Source organism: Perognathus longimembris, chromosome 10 (genome assembly GCF_023159225.1).
Source record: "Perognathus longimembris pacificus isolate PPM17 chromosome 10, ASM2315922v1, whole genome shotgun sequence".
Classification (NCBI taxonomy): Eukaryota; Metazoa; Chordata; class Mammalia; order Rodentia; family Heteromyidae; genus Perognathus; species Perognathus longimembris.
The window spans coordinates 32,992,786-33,013,622 of NC_063170.1; the positions used below are offsets into that span (position 1 = coordinate 32,992,786).

The window sequence follows — 20,837 nt, forward strand, 5'->3', positions numbered from 1 at the left end:
CTTGAATAAAGCCTTGCTTTTGCATTTTGGAACGTCTGGCTCTCGGTGGTCTTCTTGGTGGTCATTTCGCAACTTGGGCATAACACTACCATACAGTTGGTTTCTTGGTGTTTCAAGAAAACTTGAATTGTCATCTCAGGAATGCTAGAAGTTGGCTTCATATTAACAGAAAGCTGGACTGACGACTGTTTAAAGAAGGAAAGCCTCTTTCCATCCTTGTGGTTCACCAAAGAGGCCCATTAATATCAGATCAAACAATCTGTACTGAGCTTCTGGACTATAGGATGTCTATACTTCAGATTCTTCCCATTTTGAGAGGAATGCACATGTTTTTGGAAGCAGGTTTGTTGTCAAGGATATAACTGATACAAAGCATGTGCTTCCTTCTTCCACACACGTTAAGAAACAACTTTCCAGATGGGGCTATGTAGAGCTTAGTAAAAGATCATGTGCTTAACATGCTCTAGGTTTGGTTCCCAGCACTAATAAAACCAAAAAAAAAAACAAGCCAGGCACCAGTGGCTTATTCCTGTAATCCTAGCTACTCAGGAGGCTGAGATCTGAGCATCACAAAGCCAGCCCAGGTAGAAAAGTCCATGAGACTCTTACCTCCAATTAAGCACCAAAAAAAATAAATAAATAAAAAGGCAAAAGTGGAGCTGTAGCTGAAGTGGTAGAGCTCCAGCCTTTCTTTTTCTTTTTTTTTGTGTGTCAGTGTGGAGCTTTAACTCTAGGCCTGGGTGCTGTCCCTGAGCTCTTCAGCTCAAGGCTAGTGCTCTACCACTTGAGCCACAACACCACTTCTGGTTTTCTGGTGGGTAAATGGAGATAGGCATCTCATGGACTTTCCTGACCAGTGTGTCTCTGAACCACAATCCTCAGATCTCAGCTTCCTGAGTAGCTAGAATTATAGGCGTGAGCCACTGGTGCCTGGCTCAAGTGGTAGAACTCTAGCCTTGAGATAAGAAACAAAACCAAAAAACCTCAAGGACAGAGCCCAGATCCTGAGTTCAAATCCTAGGACTGGCACGAACAAACGAACAAATAAAACATAAAAATGAAACAAATAAGCAAACCAGAAAATGAATTCCCTTATAAAATGCCATGAGTTATGATAGTGCACAGTTGCTTACTTCACACTTTATCCCCTTTCAAGATTCAAATGCCTTTGTTTCTAAGGCAGTTCTTCTTTCAAACAATGCTACTTGTGGTCAAAGAAATCCTGCATGTAAGACTTTTAGGACAAGGAAATACACATAAAGCCCTGCCTCAGGGGCACTCTGATTTACTCTGCTGTTTGCTTTGAGGTTCATGAGAAATACGCAAAGGTGACCCCTGAAGTGCCAGGTGCAGAAGCTACTCTGCCCTCTTACTTCCGCCATTTCCACACTGATTGCTCTGTGGTTACGGGTTCCTCACAGTATCTGAGGACCTGGTTTGGTCACTAAGAGGGTGTTGCTGAGATGATGAAATTGCTCAGAGGAAAATAGTAGGAGGTGACTCACAGGCCAGGCTGGGGTTGACTTTACCTTTTTTGCTAATTTCAAGTCCTCTATCAAGTCTTCTTCTCCTTGAGAAAGCTCAAAGATTGCCTGCAGGAAAAGATCAAATCTATTTACTGAACTCTTCCTCAAATTAAAACTGCTGATTGTAGCACTTCAAGCTGCAAGTCTGCTTAAAATAAGAAAAATACCCACAAAGTTAATTAATCTAAACCAAGGCCAGGTAATGATGGCTCAAATGTGTAATCCTATCTCCTCAAGAGGCTGAGAATTGAGGATCAGGGTTCAACGCCAGCCTGGGCTGTGATATTCTTATTTTCAACGAAGCATCAAAAAGCCAGAAATGGAGCTATGGCTCAAGTAGTAGAGTGCCAGACTTGGGCAAAAAAGCTAAGTCCTAGCCCTGAGTTCAAGCTCATACCACACACACACACACACATATACACACACACACTCTAAAATGCAAATTTTCTGCATAATGAGCTATTCTGTGGGAAACAGAGTTTCTACTGGTTTCCCATTCAGCAAGTCAGTTGTTTATATTACAGAACTTTGATGAAGCCAAATAAGAGACAAGTATTTTAGGTAAAACCAATGATACAGATGAACCATCCTCATAATCTGACTTGTGGAATTGAAACCTCTTTTTACAAGTACTTAAAATGACACTAATAACAAAAAGATAATTAAAAAAATTACAGTTTGAGCCATGGATCCTACGTCTTTGTTACGAGTGGCAATCAGAAGATATGTTTCAGAGCCTGTCCTAAGTAATGCTCTCCCTGTGTTATTAACAGGGCCTCCACAGTTTGCATCCCTTCTATTCAACAGAAGGTTGCATTCTCAATGTGCTTTTGTCCTGAAGCCAGGATAGCAGCAAGAATCCAACATTTTATTACTGTAAATGGAATTGAGTGATGTTAATTCATTCTACAGCCCCACAGGTATAATTAATAAGCGACAGGAGCTCACTGTGTATGAGAGTACATAAATAGACCATTTCTAATTTGGTTCTATTAAACCATCATCATTTAAAGAACTATGATGCACAGAACACTCTCATTTGGGAATGTGAATGCTTGGCAAATGGTCGAAGGACTACAAGTCAGATGACTCCTGACACTACTGTCTGTGTGTGGGGGGACGGGGGTGTTGTTCCTACATATTAAGCAAGCACTATGTTCTGCAATATCAGCTGGATTTCTTCTATTTCAACTCTGTCACTAGCTAACTTGGAGACAGCAGCAGATTTGACAAGGAAGGGCTCAGTTCTCCTTTCAGACACCAATTGAAAGCCCAGATTATTTAATCTGTGTATCTTATCAACTGGCTATAAATCAGAGTCTCCATACCTTTTCTCCTTAAGTTTGGTTAGTTTGCTATAGCAGCTCACAGCACTTAGGGCAGCAGTTATGTATGCTGGCTCATTTATAAGGGATGTGGATGAATGCCAGGTGAGGAAATGGGTGGGGAAAGTACTGTGGAGAGATGTGGAGTCCTACGCTCTCCAGGTATACAATACTCTGGAACCTGCAGGTGTTCAGCAATCTGAAGCTCTAAACGTCATCCTTCTGATGAAGACTTCATAATTACACGACTGAGTCAATCACTGGTCACTTGCTGCCAATTCAACCTTTAGTTTCTCTTCCTTCACCAGAGGTTAGGGGCTGGGGCTCAAAGTTTCACCCCCTTTAATCCTGCCTGTCTCACTGGTGACCAGCCCACACCTGAAACTATCAAGGGCTGACAGTCATCAATCAGCACATTAGCATCCAAAATATCCTTTTGGAGATATGAAGATGTATGCTGGAAAATAGAAATAAATAGCAAATAAATACATCAAAATATTACATTAACCAATAGATTTTTGGTGAATGCATTATAGTACAAACGACTACCACTACCACCACTATCACTACTACTACTGCTATTATATTTTGGCAGTACTGGGGCTTGAATTCAGGGCTTCCACACTTTTTGGCCAAGAGCTTGACCATGCCCTCAGCTCCTTTTTTTTGTGGGGGGGGGGCAGTTCTGGGGCTTAAATTTAGGGCCTGAGCACTGTCCCTGAGCCTCTTTGTGCTAAAGGCTAGCACTCTACCACTTGAGCCACAGTGCCACTTCCAGCTTTTTCTGAGTAGTTTACTGGAAATAAGAGTCTCCTGGACTTTTCTGCCCAGCTTGGCTTCAAACTGAGATCCTCAGATCTCAGCTTTCTGAGTAGCTAAGATTACAGGTATGAGCTGCAGGTGCCCAGCTCTCAGCTTTTATTGTATTAGTTATTTTTTTGGATAGGGTCCTGTGTTTTTGCCAGGGGCTTCAAACCACAATCCTCCCATCTATACTTCCTGTGTAGCTTACATGACATGCTTAGTTTTATTTTGTTGTTTGTTTTGTTTTGTTTTTTTTTGCCAGTCCTGGGGCTTGGACTCAGGGCCTGAGCACTGTCCCAGGCTTCCTTTTGCTCAAGGCTAGTAGCCTTGAGCCACAGCGCCACTTCTGGATTTTTCTATACATGTAGTGCTGAGGAATCAAACCTAGGGCTTCATATATACGAGGCCATATTCCCACCCACCCACCCCTTTTTTAAGATGAGGTCTTGCTAACTTTTTCCCTTGGGTTAGCCTCAAATCATAATCTGTTGAATCTGTCTCCCAAGTAGCTAGAATTACAGGCATGTGCCACCATGCCTAATCATGTATAACTTTTAAAGGCTTTATTCAATGTTGAATAGATAATACATTTGCACAGTACACAATTACAGTGCATAAATGGGCACATGGTAAAATCTTTCCCCCTTACCTTCTTCTTTCAGCTCCCCCTAGTAGGCAACAAGCTTTACTGCTAATTCTTTGGCCAACTTTCCAGAAACAGTTCCTGGCTCCATAAGCAAATGCACACATGCACACACATTCATCTTTCTATTTTCATACACATGGTAGTGTACTGTGTCCTACTTTCACATTGCTTCACTTGGCCAAACCCACTGATGAGCGCTCTCCCCGGTGTTTCTATAGCTGAATAGTGTCTCAGGTATTTAAGACAGTTCCTAGTAGTGCATATTCTTTCTAAATTAGTACATTATAAATGTTACTGGGAAAGAGCAGTCTGGCACCTGTACTTTTTTACTTGGGTACAAATAGGTCCACAAATAAAATTCCTAGAAGAAATTGGGTGTTGGTAGCTTCATGCTTGTAATTAGTTACTCAGAAGGCCAAGACTAAGGATTTCAGTTGGAAGCAAGGTAGAACGGTCTGAGAACTTCAATCTCTAATTAATCAGCAAAATGCTGGACTTGGAGAGGTGTGGATCAAGTGTCAAAGTATCAGCCATGAGCAAAAATGCAAAAGTGCAAGGCCCTGAGTTCAGGCCCTGATACCAATGCACACATTCCTAAAAGAATTTTTTTGTCTGGTCCAGAGAACCTGGAAAGTTTTCAAATGTCCCTCTTGTTAATGTCACGTTCTCAATGAAACATCCACATTTTAAGAGTGTCACTAGAGGGGACACAACAAGTCCTCTCTTCAACTTAATATCACAGCTGCTAAAGGCTGTGGCTACAGAAAACTTCCAAGGAATGAAATGAACTATGTTCCACAAAGAAGAAATTTTCCTTTACCAAGCTGAATAGAAGTTCCTTCAGTTGGATATTTTATAGAACATTCTAAAATTATATCATAATATATTATGTAATTATATTAATGAAATATATAATATAATTGCATATTATATAATTATACATATTCTAAAATTATATCAAGATATAATTAAAATGGCTTTTTTTGTTACGTTCAGAATTTCTGTCTAGACACTTGGTTTCAACATCTTTGTAAACTCAAGATTTTCACCTCAATTTGTTTTGAGGGTGCTAGGGTTTGAACTCAGGGCCTCACTTTGCCCTTTGAGCCCTGTCTTGGTTCATTTTCTACTGGAGGCCACTCAGCAGGACCTGAAGAATGGCTCTTAAGAGGAGGTGTGTCCTGGCTATGGCCTGCAGGACCCCGTGGCAGGTCCATCTTTGCCAGTTTCTTGAGCCTGCGACGTACCTCCTGACGCTTGATTTCCTTGGCTGTAAGCATCTGGTTGACACACACATCGAAGGTCTCACTCCATAGCTTGCTGTCTCTCCGCTTTGTGCTTGAGGAGGTGGCATTTCGGGTCCAGGGTCGGGGGGCAAGGATGTCAGAGCGGCTCTCACTGCGGAAGCTAATGGACCGCTGAACAATGAGGAAAACAAAGCATAATGGACAGGGTCAGTTGCAGGTCTGGGTGGATCCTCTGAAGTTTCCTGTAGGTCTGTCAGAACCTAAATTGTATATTCACAAGAGAGCCAGGGCTACAAGGCTTTTGGGAAGCAGGGCATTGTCTGTGCCTACGTGCTGAGGAAACCTGGACGGGGAGCCCCTGGCAACATGTGTGGAGCTGGGAGCATCCACTGCTTGGCCTGGACACCAAGTGCTTCTGTAGTAACAGAAGCAGAGCACGGCAGGTCAGGCTTACACGCAGGCTGCTTGCCCATGACCATGAGCTCTCCTTTCCAGTGGACAAGGGACAACAGTGGTGCATAACCATCAAAACAAAACAAGCCAGCACACCTGTTCCCTCTCTCTTTCTAAGAGCAGGATCCCATGATCTTTGGCGTCCCCATGTTTACAGTTTAGGTGTCTGGCTTCCCCAGCCCTGACCAATAAGACAATTACCTTATCCTTGTTGGAAGAGGTGCTAATTCCCCCAAATTTGCTTTAGGATTTATGAGAGAAATGAGAAGTCTATTCCTCTAAGACTGTAAATGCAGGAGATGCTACAATATAGAACCTTCTTTTTGCAACTCTCCCTCAACATACAGAAGAACCTGTGTGTCACAGGAGAGAAGAAATGGCCACACAGAAAGAAGGCCAGAGTGACTGAGTGGTGAAGGGAAGGAGGGAACAAGTGTTCGCCAAAAAGCCAGAAGTGGTAAAGTGCTAGCTTCGAGCCAAAGAAGCTCAGGGAAAGTGCCCAGGCCCTGAGTTCAAACTCCAAAACCAGCACTAAATACACACATACATAAGTAGATGTACACTATATAATTTTGAACCAAGACATAAATAAAATGCCATAAAATTCTCTTTGTTTTAGTGCCATGGACACTACAGGTAATTTCTAGTCTACGTTATAATTTTTTTTTTATCATCCAAGAAAAACAAATACATGAAAAACACAAGAAATTTGCAAGGGGCCTTGGTGTTCCCAGAGTCTTCTGGAAGCAGGAAGTTGGCTGTTTGCAAGTAGCAACAGGAGTTTTTCCAGCTGGCACAGGCTTCCATTAGCTCTGGGGCTGGTTAAAGGGCCAGCTTTGTATAGGAGATCAAGAAAGTAACTACAACCAAATACATAAGTTCACCAGCGGCATCCCATGAATCCTACAATCGCCAAACACAGTGCCTTATATAAACAGTAACTATACTAAGTGGCTACAGATGGCCTGCACTCAGAATCAATTAGCCACAGCCACCAAAAGGTCAAAGGAGCCCAGTTAGTCATCAAGTAACCCCCTTGTGGTCCTGCTGGCAGCTGGGGTGGGAGTTAAAGAACACAAAGGAAAACACAACAGAGAATTTGAAATGCAACACTTTCCACTTTCACTTGGAAGAGTCACCCTTCTCATTCCATATTCAGTCTCCACCAAATTCAGACTTCCCCCCACAAATTTAAGTAATTTACACCAGCTTTCAAATTCCATGTATTGCCAAAGTATATATAATATTAAGTGCAAATCCCATCTTTTCCCACAAGCCACTTCCTAGAAGCATTGCTGTTTGTTATAGAACTTTCAAAACATTTTCTATGCATTCACAGAAAACAGAATGTCTTCTCTTTTTATCAACAGTATCTTTTCATGTTTCATTTCAATAGTTTACAGTCAGTATCCTAAGGGCTGGGTGAACCAGGCTGATTTAATTAACTCCCAACTGATGGATATTAAAATCATTTCAAGCATCTGGCTATTAACAAAAAAGTGTCAAAGTGAACATTCTTTGTGTGTTTTGTACTAGCATTTCTGTAAAGCAGATTTCTGGAGTAAAATTCCTTAGCCTAAGAAGAATCAACATATTATTTTATTTATGTGCTTATTTATGCTGCTGGGGACTGAACTCAGGACCTCACATGTGCTAGGCAAGCTCCCAAGCAACGCTAGCACCATCATTATGATGTTGGCATGTGCCAAAATGCCCTCACAGAGGCTGTTCACCTGTAGGTCCCCCGGTGCACATTAGCTACACTCTCACTAACAAGGTGCTTATCAATTGGACAGGCAAAGCCACTATACCTCAATTCCAGTCTTGGATTTTGAATGGAATAAAGATTGAGCATATTTTTAGGCATTTATTGAGACATTTTTCAGAAAGCTGAAGATCTTTGGTGTAGTTTGGGGAAAATGAGGGAGAGGTGAACTAGGTGAAGTGAGTTCCATCACTAAGAATCTCCCTCCCCCCTTTTATTCTTTTTATCAAGCAGGTTCAGGGTACTACAGAGGGTTTCAATGAAAGTCCTTAGATGTTTAGACCTTTGAATTCAAACTCTCTAATCCTGTCACCCTGCAAGGTGTGAGTTTGGTTTTTGTTTTTAACCACTCCTTGGGTTTGAACTCTAGGCCTGGGTGCTGATCCTGAGCTTTTGTGCTCCAGGTTAGCATATCACAGCTCTACTTCTGTTTTGTTTTTTTGTTGTTTTTTGTTTTTTGTGGTTAACTGGAAATAGGAGTCTCCTGGACTTGTCTGCCCAGGCTGGCTTCAAACCATAATCCTCAGAGCTCAGCCTTCTGAGTAGTTAGGATTACAGGCTGAGCCACCAATGCCTGGCTTTGCTCTCATTTTTACTAGTGAAGAAACTGTACCTTAGCAGTCTTAGCAGATGGTGGGGTCCAAAATCAGACCTATTTCTACAATGGGGGACTGCACCTGCTGCTTCCACAGAGTCATGCATTATGACAACACCTAGCTCCTGTCTTCTAGTGACAGAAATCTGGTTAAAGTAGATTGATTAATGATGATTGCTCTTTGACCAGTCAAACTTCAGATTTAGACTAGCATTAGGCAGATTAAACTAAACACTTTGTTTTGTCTTACTCCACTCAGAAAGGGGGAGAAGGCTGAAAGTTTCTTAATTCCAAAAGAAGAATAAAAAATGCTGGTTAGATGTGCAGTCAGCAGCTGGCTGGGCTAATCCTGGGACATCACCTAGGACATGGGCAGGTGTTTATAACAGCACTGACCATGCACCATGAACTATACCCAAACTAGTCATCAGTACAACCAGCATGATGAGAGTTCTTTGTTTCTAGCCACATCACTCTGACTACAAGAAAAACCTCTTCTTGAGAGGATTCACCCACAGGACTGCTACTGTCCGCCACACTATCCACCCAACTCTCTTCTTCCTTTTTCTCCACGTTTACTATGTGTCTATGGTCTTATTTATAGAATGGTTTGTTTCTTGAAATTTTTTTTTCTTTCTGAGATAGATTCTTGCTATGTGGTTGAGGCTGGCCTGAAACTTATAATCCTGCTTTGGTTTCCCAAGTGCAAAGATTACAGGTATATGTGACAGTGTCTGGTTAGACTGGTTTGTTCCTGACATGTCTGTTTGCTCCCAATAGAAGGCAGGGATATTTATCTGCTCTGTTCACTGATGGGATCAACAGCCACTGGCACACTGGAGGGCCTCTAAGCTGGCCACAGTTAGGACAGCTTTAGAACTCTGCTATACCCAAAAGGTAAGGACTCTCACTCTCATTTAATAGATGGGGAAACTTGAGGCTCAGAGAAGGTAATATTTTGTTGAAGGTCATACAGCTAATGAATGGGGCTTTTGAATTTAAACCCAGCTTCAAACCCTGATGAAACCTCCATGAAATAGGCCAATAGGGGAACTTAGAATGACAATCCAAGTCTACAGTAGTGTGGTGTGGTGTACGTGCCCAAATAGATGAACTTCCTATACTTTTTCAGTCTGTGGAAGTTTCTCAGCCTTGTCACTGAACATTGTAAGTCACAAAATCCTTTACTTGGGGCAGGGCTATCTGCATGATAGGATTGTTTATCAACATTTTTGGCCTGTAACTATTTGATGCTAGTAGCATTCTCATCTCAGCTGTGCGAACCAAAATGTCTCCAGACACCACCATTGTTCCCTGGAGTGAGATAGTGGTCCAGAGAAACAAGAGGCCCACCTCAAAATGACAGCCTTGGGAGGGCTGAAAACAGAAACAGGTAAATAGACCTGTCTGTCTATGAGCATTCTGGGACTAAAATGAAAAATGTTCCAGGACAGTCAGGAGTTTCCATGAGGGAACCTGTTCTAGTAAATTAATAACAGTAATAATAATAACCCAAAGCTTATAACTGCTGGCAGCTAAAACAAGGGACACAGATAATGCAGATTCAGGAAATCAGTGTCCATACTTAGCCCGAGCTGGGCATGTGGAGAAGAAGCTGTGTGCGCAGAGAGGCCTGTTGGTCAGGTGGAAAGGAGCCCTTGACACATGCCAGAGGAAATGGAAGCCCAGCAGGCTGATATAAGAGGAACAGATTTGATTTGCTAAAGCTGCCTGTTCAGTGGGGTGCTCCCTCATCCTTTTCCAAAAACAGTCTCCACAGCCAAAGACAACATGTTCCAAAAAATGAGACAGTCCAGGCAAGGCAAATTCACTTGCCATCTTGACTATATTGCTATTTGGTAACAGATGGTTCATTATTAAATGGTTTGGAGTTTAGGACAGGACTCCAAGAGAAAACTACATTTTTAGGTGGCTATTACAGTAGGTTGAACCAGGCTGAGATTTTTTTTTTAAAGGCACCTTGGGGGATACCCCTGCAAGATGTGATTAGAAGAATTAGCCTAAAGTGAGAAATAACACTTCTCCACTGTGTGAACTTGTTCAGATTTGACCCTTGTGTTAAATGGGATGGGCAAGGGGCAAGGTCTACTCTTCACAGTCAAGAAACTCAAGAACAAGGGCTGGGAATATGGCCTAGTGGCAAGAGCGCTTGCCTCCTACACATGAAGCTCTTGGTTCGATTCCCCAGCACCACATATATGGAAAACGGCCAGAAGGGGAGCTGTGGCTCAGGTGGCAGAGTGCTAGCCTTGAGCGGGAAGAAGCCAGGGACAATGCTAAGGCCCTGAGTCCAAGGCCCAGGACTGGCAAAAAAAAAAAAAAAGAAAAAAAAAAGAAACTCAAGAACAAGCGAAATAAGTGGCTGTCATGAGATAATTGTAGGACTAGGAACCGAGTCCAGCTGTTCATCTCCAAAATACAGATCTGGGTTGAGCATGAAGACTCTAAAGTATAACAAAAATGGCTTCAAGTCAAGACAATAGCTAAGGAATGCTGGAAAATCTCATCTCTCTGGATCCGTATCCTTATCTGTATAAAGGATATGACAATAAGGATCTCACAGAGATGCAGTGAAGATTTGATAGATTATGGTATGTCAAAGTCTTAGACAAATGCCTGATAGTCAGCAGGAGATGGACAGTCATTAGGATCCCCTGTTGGATTACTACTAATTCACTGCTAGTATCACATTAGTGCTAGCATGTGTACAGTCCCTTCTTATCAATAGAGATATGTCCTAAATCCCCAGTGGGTGCCTGAAGTTCCAGATAGTACTACAGCACCTAAAATGTACTGCTTATTTTCCAATGCAGACATACCTATGAGAAAGATTAATTTATGAAGTACTGTAAGATTAACAATGAGAAATAAAACTACACTATAATAAGTTATTTAAAGCTTACAAATTGTTTATTCTTGGAATGCACCATTTATTATTTTTGACCATGGGTAACTGAACCCATAGAAACTGAAATCATGGATAAGGGGAAAACTCCTAGTGTGTGAGTGTGTGTGTGTGTGTGTGTGTGTGCACTTGCGTGCATGCATGCGTGTGTGTGTGAATATGTGTGCATGCGCATGTGTGCCATACAGGACTTGAACTTGGGGCTTTTGTGGTCTAGCTCAAGACTGGCACTCTGCCACTTGAGCCACAGCTCTACTTCTGGCTTTTTGGTGGTTCACTGTAAATAATAATCTTAGATCTGTCAACCTGGCTGGCTCTGAAGTGCAATTCTCAGATCTCAGCCTCCTGAGTAGCTAGGATTACAGGAATGAGCTACTAGTACCCAGCTCATGGTTGCTTTCATCCATTAACAACATGACATACAACTCTGAATACTTGCACCAAAAGCTCCTTGGAGAATCTTTATTACAATAGCTTATAAGGAGAGAAAAACAAGTCAGTATAACTTTTAAAAGCAAAAGATCTGGAAGTATCAAGGGGTATTCAATAAATTACAATGTAATCATAAAACAGAGTTATGTTTGTTTAAATTTTGGGGGAAAAGCTTAAGAAAGAGAAATCAGCATTAAATAAGAGAAGCGAGTTCTAATTTTAGAATACAAAGTGGAGCTGAGCACTGGTGGCATGCCTATGGCTCATGCATATAATCTTAGATTTTGGGAGGTTTAAGACCAGCCTGGGCATATACTGAAGACCCCTTCTCAATTAAAAGCTAGGTGCAGTGGTACCTATCTGCCATTCCAGCTATGTCGGAAGCTGGGATCCAGAGGGCTGCAGTTACAGGTCACCCCAGGAAGAAAAGTCTGAGACAGTCCATCTCAGTAGAATAAGCTGGAAATAGTGGCACACACCTGTCATCCCAAATATGATTGAAAATATGTAATAGGTTGATTACAGTCTGGAGGGAAAGAATCAAGACCCAATCTCAAAATAACCAGTGCAAAAAAAAGGGCTGGAAGTGTGGCTCAATAGTAGAGTGTCTCTCTAGAAATATGAAGGCCTTGAGTTCAAACCACAGTACTGCTAAAATAAAACAAACAACACACACAAAGAGTTAACAGGAATTTCTCCCCTGGATGGTGGAATTTCTATTTTCCAATCCCTAGTTTTCGACATTCTGCCCCCACCTCCAGACTTTCTAGAGGGAAGAGACATTAACCATGAAAAAACAAATTTGGCTGACAAATAATGTAAGACCCATAAACACGGATTTAGAAGTAGCACTATAAATATAAGGACACAAGTAAAAGAGGTCCCAGCCAATTATGATAAATAAATTCAAACCTTAAAGACCCAGAATAAGAAGAAATCTTTCTGCAGCTCAGAATTTCTGAATAGATTAAAGGACAGCTGAAGACATTATTTGGGTTAGGTGTAAAGAAAATTTTATCAGTGTTAGTCAAAAGGTAAGAAGACTTCTAGGGGTTTGAGGTATCTGTCCAACTATCCTCATATGGTACCCCAAAATGGCCCTTGCATGCTAATGGTCATGATAAAATGTCCCAAGAGCTAGAAATAATGACTCTTCCCACCCAAGAGATGAGCAAGTAAGGGACAGCTGGGATGTGCCATTTGGCAAGTTGGATGGCTATTTTGCAATCCTGGCAAACCATTGTCTTTGACTTTTTGTGAGGAGCTTATGACAAGCGGTGTCCTGAACATCCTTCAGAATCCCAGCTCCAGCACCCACTAGCGGTGTGGCCCTGAGCACAGGTCTCTTCTCTATAAAGTGATGATGAAGTTGACCTCACAGAATTCTGGAGATGCCACGAGGCCTACCCACTGGATGGGAGCTGCCCCATTGTAAGTCCTTAAGAAGCAAGAGATTTAGTCTTTATTACTATATTAAAAAACAACAGGCTTTAATCTACCAGACAACCATTTATAATGGTCTCTTATTATTCCAGGAACAGTGAAGAATAGGCAAGAATCCCAAGTTCCTCTTGACACAGAACACACGTTACTTTTCAGCTACACCTGTCCTTCCTAGATAGTAAGAAGGCCTGACTTCCAGTTGCTTCCTTCAACATATACATGTGCATCCATTCCCACACACAAGCCCAAGCTCATCTCCATGTCTGTCAAGTATCTAGAGATCAAATATTTTGTTAATTATGAGAAATTTGCAACATCAGCTCAAAGGACATTAGTCAAGGTCCTTAAAGAAGAAAATTATGGTTGCCAGAAATGGAATTAAGAACATAGCTTGGGCGGTCTTTTCCTATATTCCTCATATTAGATGACATTGGATATCACAATCCCCTTGATCTTACCCATTTCTGAATCTCCCCAAACCCAACACAAATTCCTCAAGCCCTATGCCATTCCTTGGTAGGCAGCTATCCTTGATGCCCCCTACCAAAACAAACAAACAAAAGCTAGGCCATTATCAGCCTCTCTTCTCTCTAATGTATTTTATCACATAAATTATATTCATTTCTGGCTGTAAAAGTAACATCATTATTCTTTAAATTCAAGTTGAATAGAAATAGATAAGGCACTAGTATATAGTCCATTTATTCATTCTTTACTCATTTGTAATTTTTATGTAATGGAGGAGGACAACAGTTTCCAGTTACTCACCAAAAAAAACCTGGAGGTAGATCTGTGGCTCAAATGGTAGAGTGCTATCCTTGAACTGAAAAAACTCAGGGAGAACACCCAGGCCCTGAGTTCAAGTCCCAGGACAAGTGCACACATATGTGCATGTGTGTGTGTGTGCAGACACACACACACACACACACACACACACACACACACACACACACACACACACACACACACCAACTACTTCTAGATCTAAGGGCCAAAAAAAAGACCATTGAAAGGTTATAGTTACCAGAAATCCTTGTTTAGCCGAACAATTCTTGCTGAAAGGGCAACAACTAAGGGAGGAGATGCATATTTTATTGTATCAGTTGAGGAAGGGCAGTGAGTGCCCCAACATCATATTGGTACCCACCCTTGGCCCCTGAGAATCTAAAAGCAGCAGTAGACACCTTTTCTAATAATGATAGCGACTATTATTATTATTTACTACTTAAAAAAAACCCAGTATCTAAGACATTACATGTCACTTTAAGATGAGCTCAGATTATCTAAGGTATATATTTATGCCCACAATAATACTGGAAAGAAATGATTAAGATACTAGCAGGGGTTATTATGGAGTAGAAGGACAGACATGTTCTTTTCTTTCTCCTTTTCTGTATTTTTCCGTGATGAGCATACATTTTTATAACAGAAAAAAAAAGAGGTTCCTGTCCAAATAGAACAAAGGGCTAATAGCACAGCATTCCATGGCTCACTGGACTTGGCTCAGATGTGCCCAGCAGCTGTGCACAGATGTGCACAGAGAAGCAGTGCTGAGTATGCAGCTGGACTATGGGGAGTTTGCTTCCCCCACTCCCTAGAAGAGTACACACCATATTCTTTCAGAGCTGGGCCAGGTTTTCCTCTCAAGGAGCCCAGGAGGGGATTTACAGGCCCAAAGGGAGCCAGACATCTGTGATTCTGTCTACTGACCACACTGCACTAACCTTCCTGTAGAAGAACAGAGAGCTGTGGATTCAGGCTCCCTCCCAGTATTCACAAATGCTCCCTTTGTGCTGAAGCCCAAGCCCCCAACCCATATGAGTATAAGTGAGGCAACACAGAACAAATCCTACAGTGTCTCACTGCAAGGCCCACTCACACTCTCTTTGGAACAGGCTGCCAACCCAGAACTCCCCAATGTCGTGGGCTAACTGCAGTCTCCTAAGGGCCAGAGGAAGAACTGCTAAGTGCTCCAGTATTGATGAAAGCATCAGGTTTGGACTTATGGCTTCTTTTAGCCTATAATTAAAGGGACCCAATCTTAAAGGCATAACTGGATATCCAAAGGCATTCACACAACTCTAAGTACAGGGAGACAGGGGAAAGGAATACAGCAACAGAAAATCAAGCTACTCCAGCCTCAAGTCATTTTCGAAACTGAAAAGGCAGAAAGGATGTACACATTCCAGTCATGGTGAACAGATGCTAAGAGACTCGAACCAGCCTTACATCCCTTGTTCTGTGTTGCACCCCTATTAGAAATGGCATGGAAACCTACACAAGAAGGATGGATGTAAAGCTGGTTCACTTTGGGACTTACATCCTCAGGCTATGTTAGCACCGTCTCTCAGTCTAGCCAGTAAGGGATAAAATCAGGAGGAAATTACTGGCATGCTAGGGCCGGAAATAATGTTGCAGAAATTGCAACATATGCCCCAAGGTAGGTTATAGGGAGGCATCTGGGGGTGAGGGGAGGGCAGGGGTGATGACATTCTCCATGCTTCCCAGGTTATCCTGCAAATATAACAGTTCTTTCTGTTCCAGTTTTCCAGAGCAACACAGATTTCCTAAGTGATCAACTATTTCTTGCAGTGTCTCCTATATAGAATCCTCAAGAACAAAAGAAAGGAAATAAAACTTAGCCAGATAGCCAAAAGAAAGACTTTGAAGGCATGGTACGTAACACTTAGGCATGCTGTGTCACATGGACCACCTGAGGGGCATATTTCCATAGGTGAGCTCCTTTCCCCACTAGCACATTGCTCAAGTTCCGTCTGCCTGTGTGCATAACCATCATGAATAATTGTCCTATTTCTTTCCTTTTTTCTCTTTGAGATAGGGTTTTTTGTATAGCTCAAGCTGGCCTTAAACTCGTGATTCTCCTGCCTCAGTATCTTCAGTGCTGGGATTATAGTTATATACCACTACACTCAGGCAAACAATTTGTTCTAGCGTGGTTGTTTCTGTCTCATACATGTAGACTAGAGTTATCTATTTACCATGTCTAAAAGATAAATATTAAAATGGTTTTTCCAAAAATAAAAATATTGTGGTGTTGGGAACTAGTTTTCAAGGAGCACAAACATAAAAACCTGTGGGCCAGCAAGCTCAGAAAGAAAAAAAGGTCTCAGCTGTAGTCCTAGCTACTTAAGAGGTCAAGATCTGGAGGATCAAAGTTTAAAATCAGTCCAGGCAGGAAAAAAAAAAAGGGCAACAAAAATAAAGCAAAAAAAAGGGCTGGAGGCATAGCTCAAGTGGTAGAGTACCAGCTAAGTAATAAGCAAGCTCAGTAAGCATGAGACCCTAAGTTCAAACGCCAGTACCACCAAGAAAAGGAAGAAACATGTTTTTGTTTGTATTCAGAATCTAGACCTGAATAACAACAATAACAACAACAACAATAGAAAATAGTAACGATAGTTTTAAGAATGATAATAATACAAGGAACAGTAGGGGAAAGGAAAGGGTAATGATGTGTGTGTGTGTGTGAGTGTGGTTGAAAATTGTTAAGCAGAAGGGAAGAGGGATAGGATTAAGTGAGTAATACAGAGAGGGTGAATTTGATCAGTGTATACTATTTTTTAGAAAGAGGAGGAGTAGGAAGTATGATAGAGGGGGTGGAATTGATCAGAAACAGTGGAAATATGTGGAAATGTAACAATGAAACATTTCCTTATATAACTAATATAAGCCAATAAGATTGTTTTTAAATTTAAATGAGTGATGTTAGTAATTACTACAAAATAAGAAAATAAAAACTTATCTAGAAATCTCCTTACCAGTTATATTGAAGGTACATTGAACAAGGATAATGTTCGAAGATTCTGCAATGGATTTGTGCAAATGTGTATGCACATTTAAAATAGTTAATAAGTATAAATGTTTTTATTTTTTAAAAAAGGAAGGATGAGGTCAAAATAATAATATAGATGGATTGATTTCAATCAAAGTACATTATATGCAAATGTAATATGTAAATACCACAATGAACCTCCTTTTATACAATTAATTTGTGCTAATAATGTATAGTTGGCTCAAGTAAGATGCAACTCACTCACTACTACCACATAGAGACCTAGGGCCAAGGATGGCCATGAATCTACCGGAAGGCAACTTCATGTCAAGCAGAGCAACATGAGGGCAGGAAGAAGAGCCTGGTGCAGGATGTGCTTACTAACTGCTTGCTTCCTGGGTGCAGGGTAGACAGTCAAGTGAGAAACAATGGGACGAGAAGGTAACATGTGTGAGTTCCATAATCAAGGGTGGAAACAACTACCTGAGCTTGAACGACAGTCACTAGGATGGAGAGGAAAGGTTGAATACAGCAGATAGGCTAAAGAATTTTCAAACAGCAGAACTCAACAAGAGACCAGATGTGCAGGGCCTGGGTGGTGATAAATCCTCCTGGGGAAGCCTGTGATGAACTTGTCCGCAGGGCAGAAGGACTGGTTATGAAGGATAAGCAGGTAAACATTCTCTCTGCTAGCTTTGCAAATCTTCACTTGACTTTAATTTCTTGTTCTCTCCCAAGAAGAAATCAGGGGATTTCAAGAGGTGCAGTGGCCTAAGCCCTGAAGAAATAGAGCCAAACCTATAGCTAAAGTGAGGAATTCATCTTACGAGAAACTGTCAGCAGAATGAACAGAACAGGCAGGGTGGGGCTGAGCATCACAGAGGGATGGTGTCCAGAGGAAAGCAGCAAGAACAATGCAGGCCCTGAGAACTCACAGTATGTTAGCCAAAGAAAAAAAGATGAGAGTTCTCAAGTCATAGATTTTTTCACAGCATGGTCCATGCCTTGGGTTCTGGTCTACAATTTTCTCAAACACACGGAAAGCAAAGATCAAATGTTTTTAAGCCAAAGTATTTGAACAGATGAGAAATGGCAGACTCAAGACTAATCAGCTAATCAGGATAAGCTTTTCAAGGTGTGACTTTGAGGTTTACCCTGAAAGAGTGTTTGCATGATTATCATATGGGGTCCAAGGCTTTAAGCAATTTCAATTCTCACTTTAAAAAATACAATTTATCAAGAGTTTAAGAACATTTATAAATACTTGTTAACTAAGAAATAACCATAGACTGAAACTTGAATGTAAAATAAATGTATTTCTCATTAGCCTTATGCAGAACTGTAGGGAATAGTATTTAGTGAGGGTAGGAAGATAAAATCAGAAAAACAATTTCAGAGGATGCGGTGGGAAGGTGCTGGGGGCTCATGTTTGTAATCTTAACTACTCTGGAGGTTGAAATCTGGAGGATAGAGGTTGGAGGCTAGCTCAGGCTGAAAAATTCACTTAACTACGAAATAACTACCCCAAACAGGTTGCAAGCTGGCTCATGTGGTAGGAGCCCAGCAAATGAGTAGCCCTGAGTTCAAACCCCAGATCTTTGGTTATCTGATAGTTTGGTTTCACAAGGGCTAAGTCCTCTTTGCATGTTTAAAAAAATTGGCAGATATTTACTATTTTACAGTATATATACATATTAATGCTGTTTGATTAATCATGCCCAAGTGTATTTGTCTTTTACTATCCATTGGGTTTACCTGTAAATTTATAGGCACATTCTAATTATTACAAATGAGGGAAACCATGCAGCCTATGTCTCTTTGGGTCTGGCTTACTTCATTAAGTATAATTTTTTCCAAGTCTTTCCATTTCCTTATGAATGGGGCAATGTCATTCTTTCTGATGGAAGCATAGAATTCCATGGTGTATATTTATCACATTTTCTTGATCCATTTATCCACTGAGGGACATCTGAGTTGTCCGTATCTTAGCTATGGTAAGTAATGATGTGGTGAACATGGTTGAGCTGTGGCTTTTCTGTACCCTTTGTCTTGTATATATATTTATCTGATTTCAGGAGGGTAAGAGGAAGCACAGAAACAGTGGGACAAAGGGTGAACCAATTCAGCAGTGGTACTCACTAGACACAGTGTTGGAAATGAACTATACAACTTTGGGAGGGCAGGAATTGGGAAGTGAAAAACTGTGAGAGAATGAAGGAAAAGGTGGCACTGTTCAAAAGGATATGTATTCATTACCTGACTTGTGTAACTGCAACCCCTCTGTACATCACCTTTACAATAAAATTTACAATTTTAGAACCAAACAAGCAAACAAAAAATCCCTACTGGACACGGTAACTCACACCTATAATCCTAGCTACTAAGGAGGCTAGGATCTGATGATTAAGGTTGAAGCCAGCTCAAGCAGGGAAGTCTCTTATCTCTCCAATTAAGCAGCAAAAGTGGTTCAAGTGGTAGAGTGCCAGCTTTGAGCAGATAAAGCTCCAGGCCTTGGGTTCAAGCTCTAATAATCACACATTAAAATGAATCAGTCAATTGTAAACATCATTCTTAGCTAATGGGCAGGGTTTTTTTTAGTCCCTCTCTGTCTGTCTCTGTCTCTGTCTCTCTCTTTGCCAGTCCTGGGGCTTGAACTCAGGGCCTGGGCACTGTCCCTGAATGTCTTTTGCTTAAGGCTAGTGCTCTACTACTTGAGCCAGAGCGCCACTTCCAGCTTTTTCTGTTTATGTGGTACTGAGGAATCGAACCCAGGGCTTTGTGCATGCTAGGCCATCACTCTACCACTAAGCCACATTCCCAGCCCAACGGGCCAGTTTTTTTTTAAAGTAGCAGGCTGGAGTTATTTTTGATAGTGCAGTTTGCTGCCCCCAGGTTCTGTTACCCTCCAGCTCCCACTATGTGCTGGTTTCCTTAGGAGCCAGGGGCATTTAAAATTGAAACCCTGCAAGAGCATATCTGAGTAGGGCCCAGAAATACAACTGTAAGGAGACATCCAAGAGAAATGGTTCTGACCCCACCTGCCTGCCCCCGCCTCTCCATAGCCACTTGAAACAGTTTTCTTTCTTTCAGTCTCAATCTTATGCTGAAACTGACATTGATTCAAGTCAATTTGAAACCAGCAGAAATTGTGGGCAGGACAACGATGCTCTTTCCTTCCCAATCAGGAGTCACTGTGACTTTCTTACCTGCAGGGTTTGGCTGAAGCGCTTTAGTGGTGTGGCTTTCACCGGTGGGATGAGGTTTGCTAGTGATGTGACTCTGGAAAGGGGCTTCACCCGTTTATTACTAGGTTCCTGTAGGGTTATAAAAGAGAGAGAGAGGAAAAAAAATGTCAAGGTCAATTCTGAACACAAGCAACTCGATCATACAATCTCTTCCATTGCATCATCGGCTGGCTGTAAACCCATTTAAGGAATGTAAATGGGGTCCTGTCTCACACCAGCTCCATGACAGGACCTGACTTAGGAATAGAGGAAGAGTGACAGATGTGGACAGAAGCAGCCCCAGGATCTGGAAGCCTTCGATTCAGAAGCTTCCACTTTGCTCAGCCATTCTTCCCACCCCAGCAGAGCAAAGGGACCTCTGAGTTCCCCTCCAATGACCTTGCTAGGCACTGACAAGTCTCTTATGCTTCTGGTTTCATCCTTTTAAAAACCTTACCCCACCTTGTCTGAAGCCACTTTTCTTTTAAGCAATGGCTTTTCTAAAGCACTTAAGATTATTTTTAATCCAATCAACTAAAATGTTACTCTTTTAAAAAAAGATTGATGGGATCTTAAGAAAGTATCCTTGTATCTACAATACATTTCAAATGTACATATTAATATCCATAAATTTTTTTAAAAACCTGAAAGCAAAAAT

General features: G+C 41.5%; 1 protein-coding gene across 11 annotated transcripts in view; it reads right to left on the reverse strand.

Moving 5' to 3' along the window:
• Window positions 1-20,837, reverse strand: part of Arhgef3 (Rho guanine nucleotide exchange factor 3) — a 326,782-nt gene that overhangs the window by 25,590 nt on the left and 280,355 nt on the right. For all 11 annotated transcript variants that reach the window (XM_048355783.1, XM_048355789.1, XM_048355787.1 and 8 more), the window contains 3 exons: window positions 20,162-20,269; window positions 5,549-5,719; window positions 1,530-1,592 (listed from right to left, as the gene is read on the reverse strand). In XM_048355783.1, coding sequence (XP_048211740.1) covers window positions 1,530-1,592; window positions 5,549-5,719; window positions 20,162-20,269 — 342 coding nt within the window. The remainder of the gene's footprint in view (window positions 1-1,529; window positions 1,593-5,548; window positions 5,720-20,161; window positions 20,270-20,837) is intronic.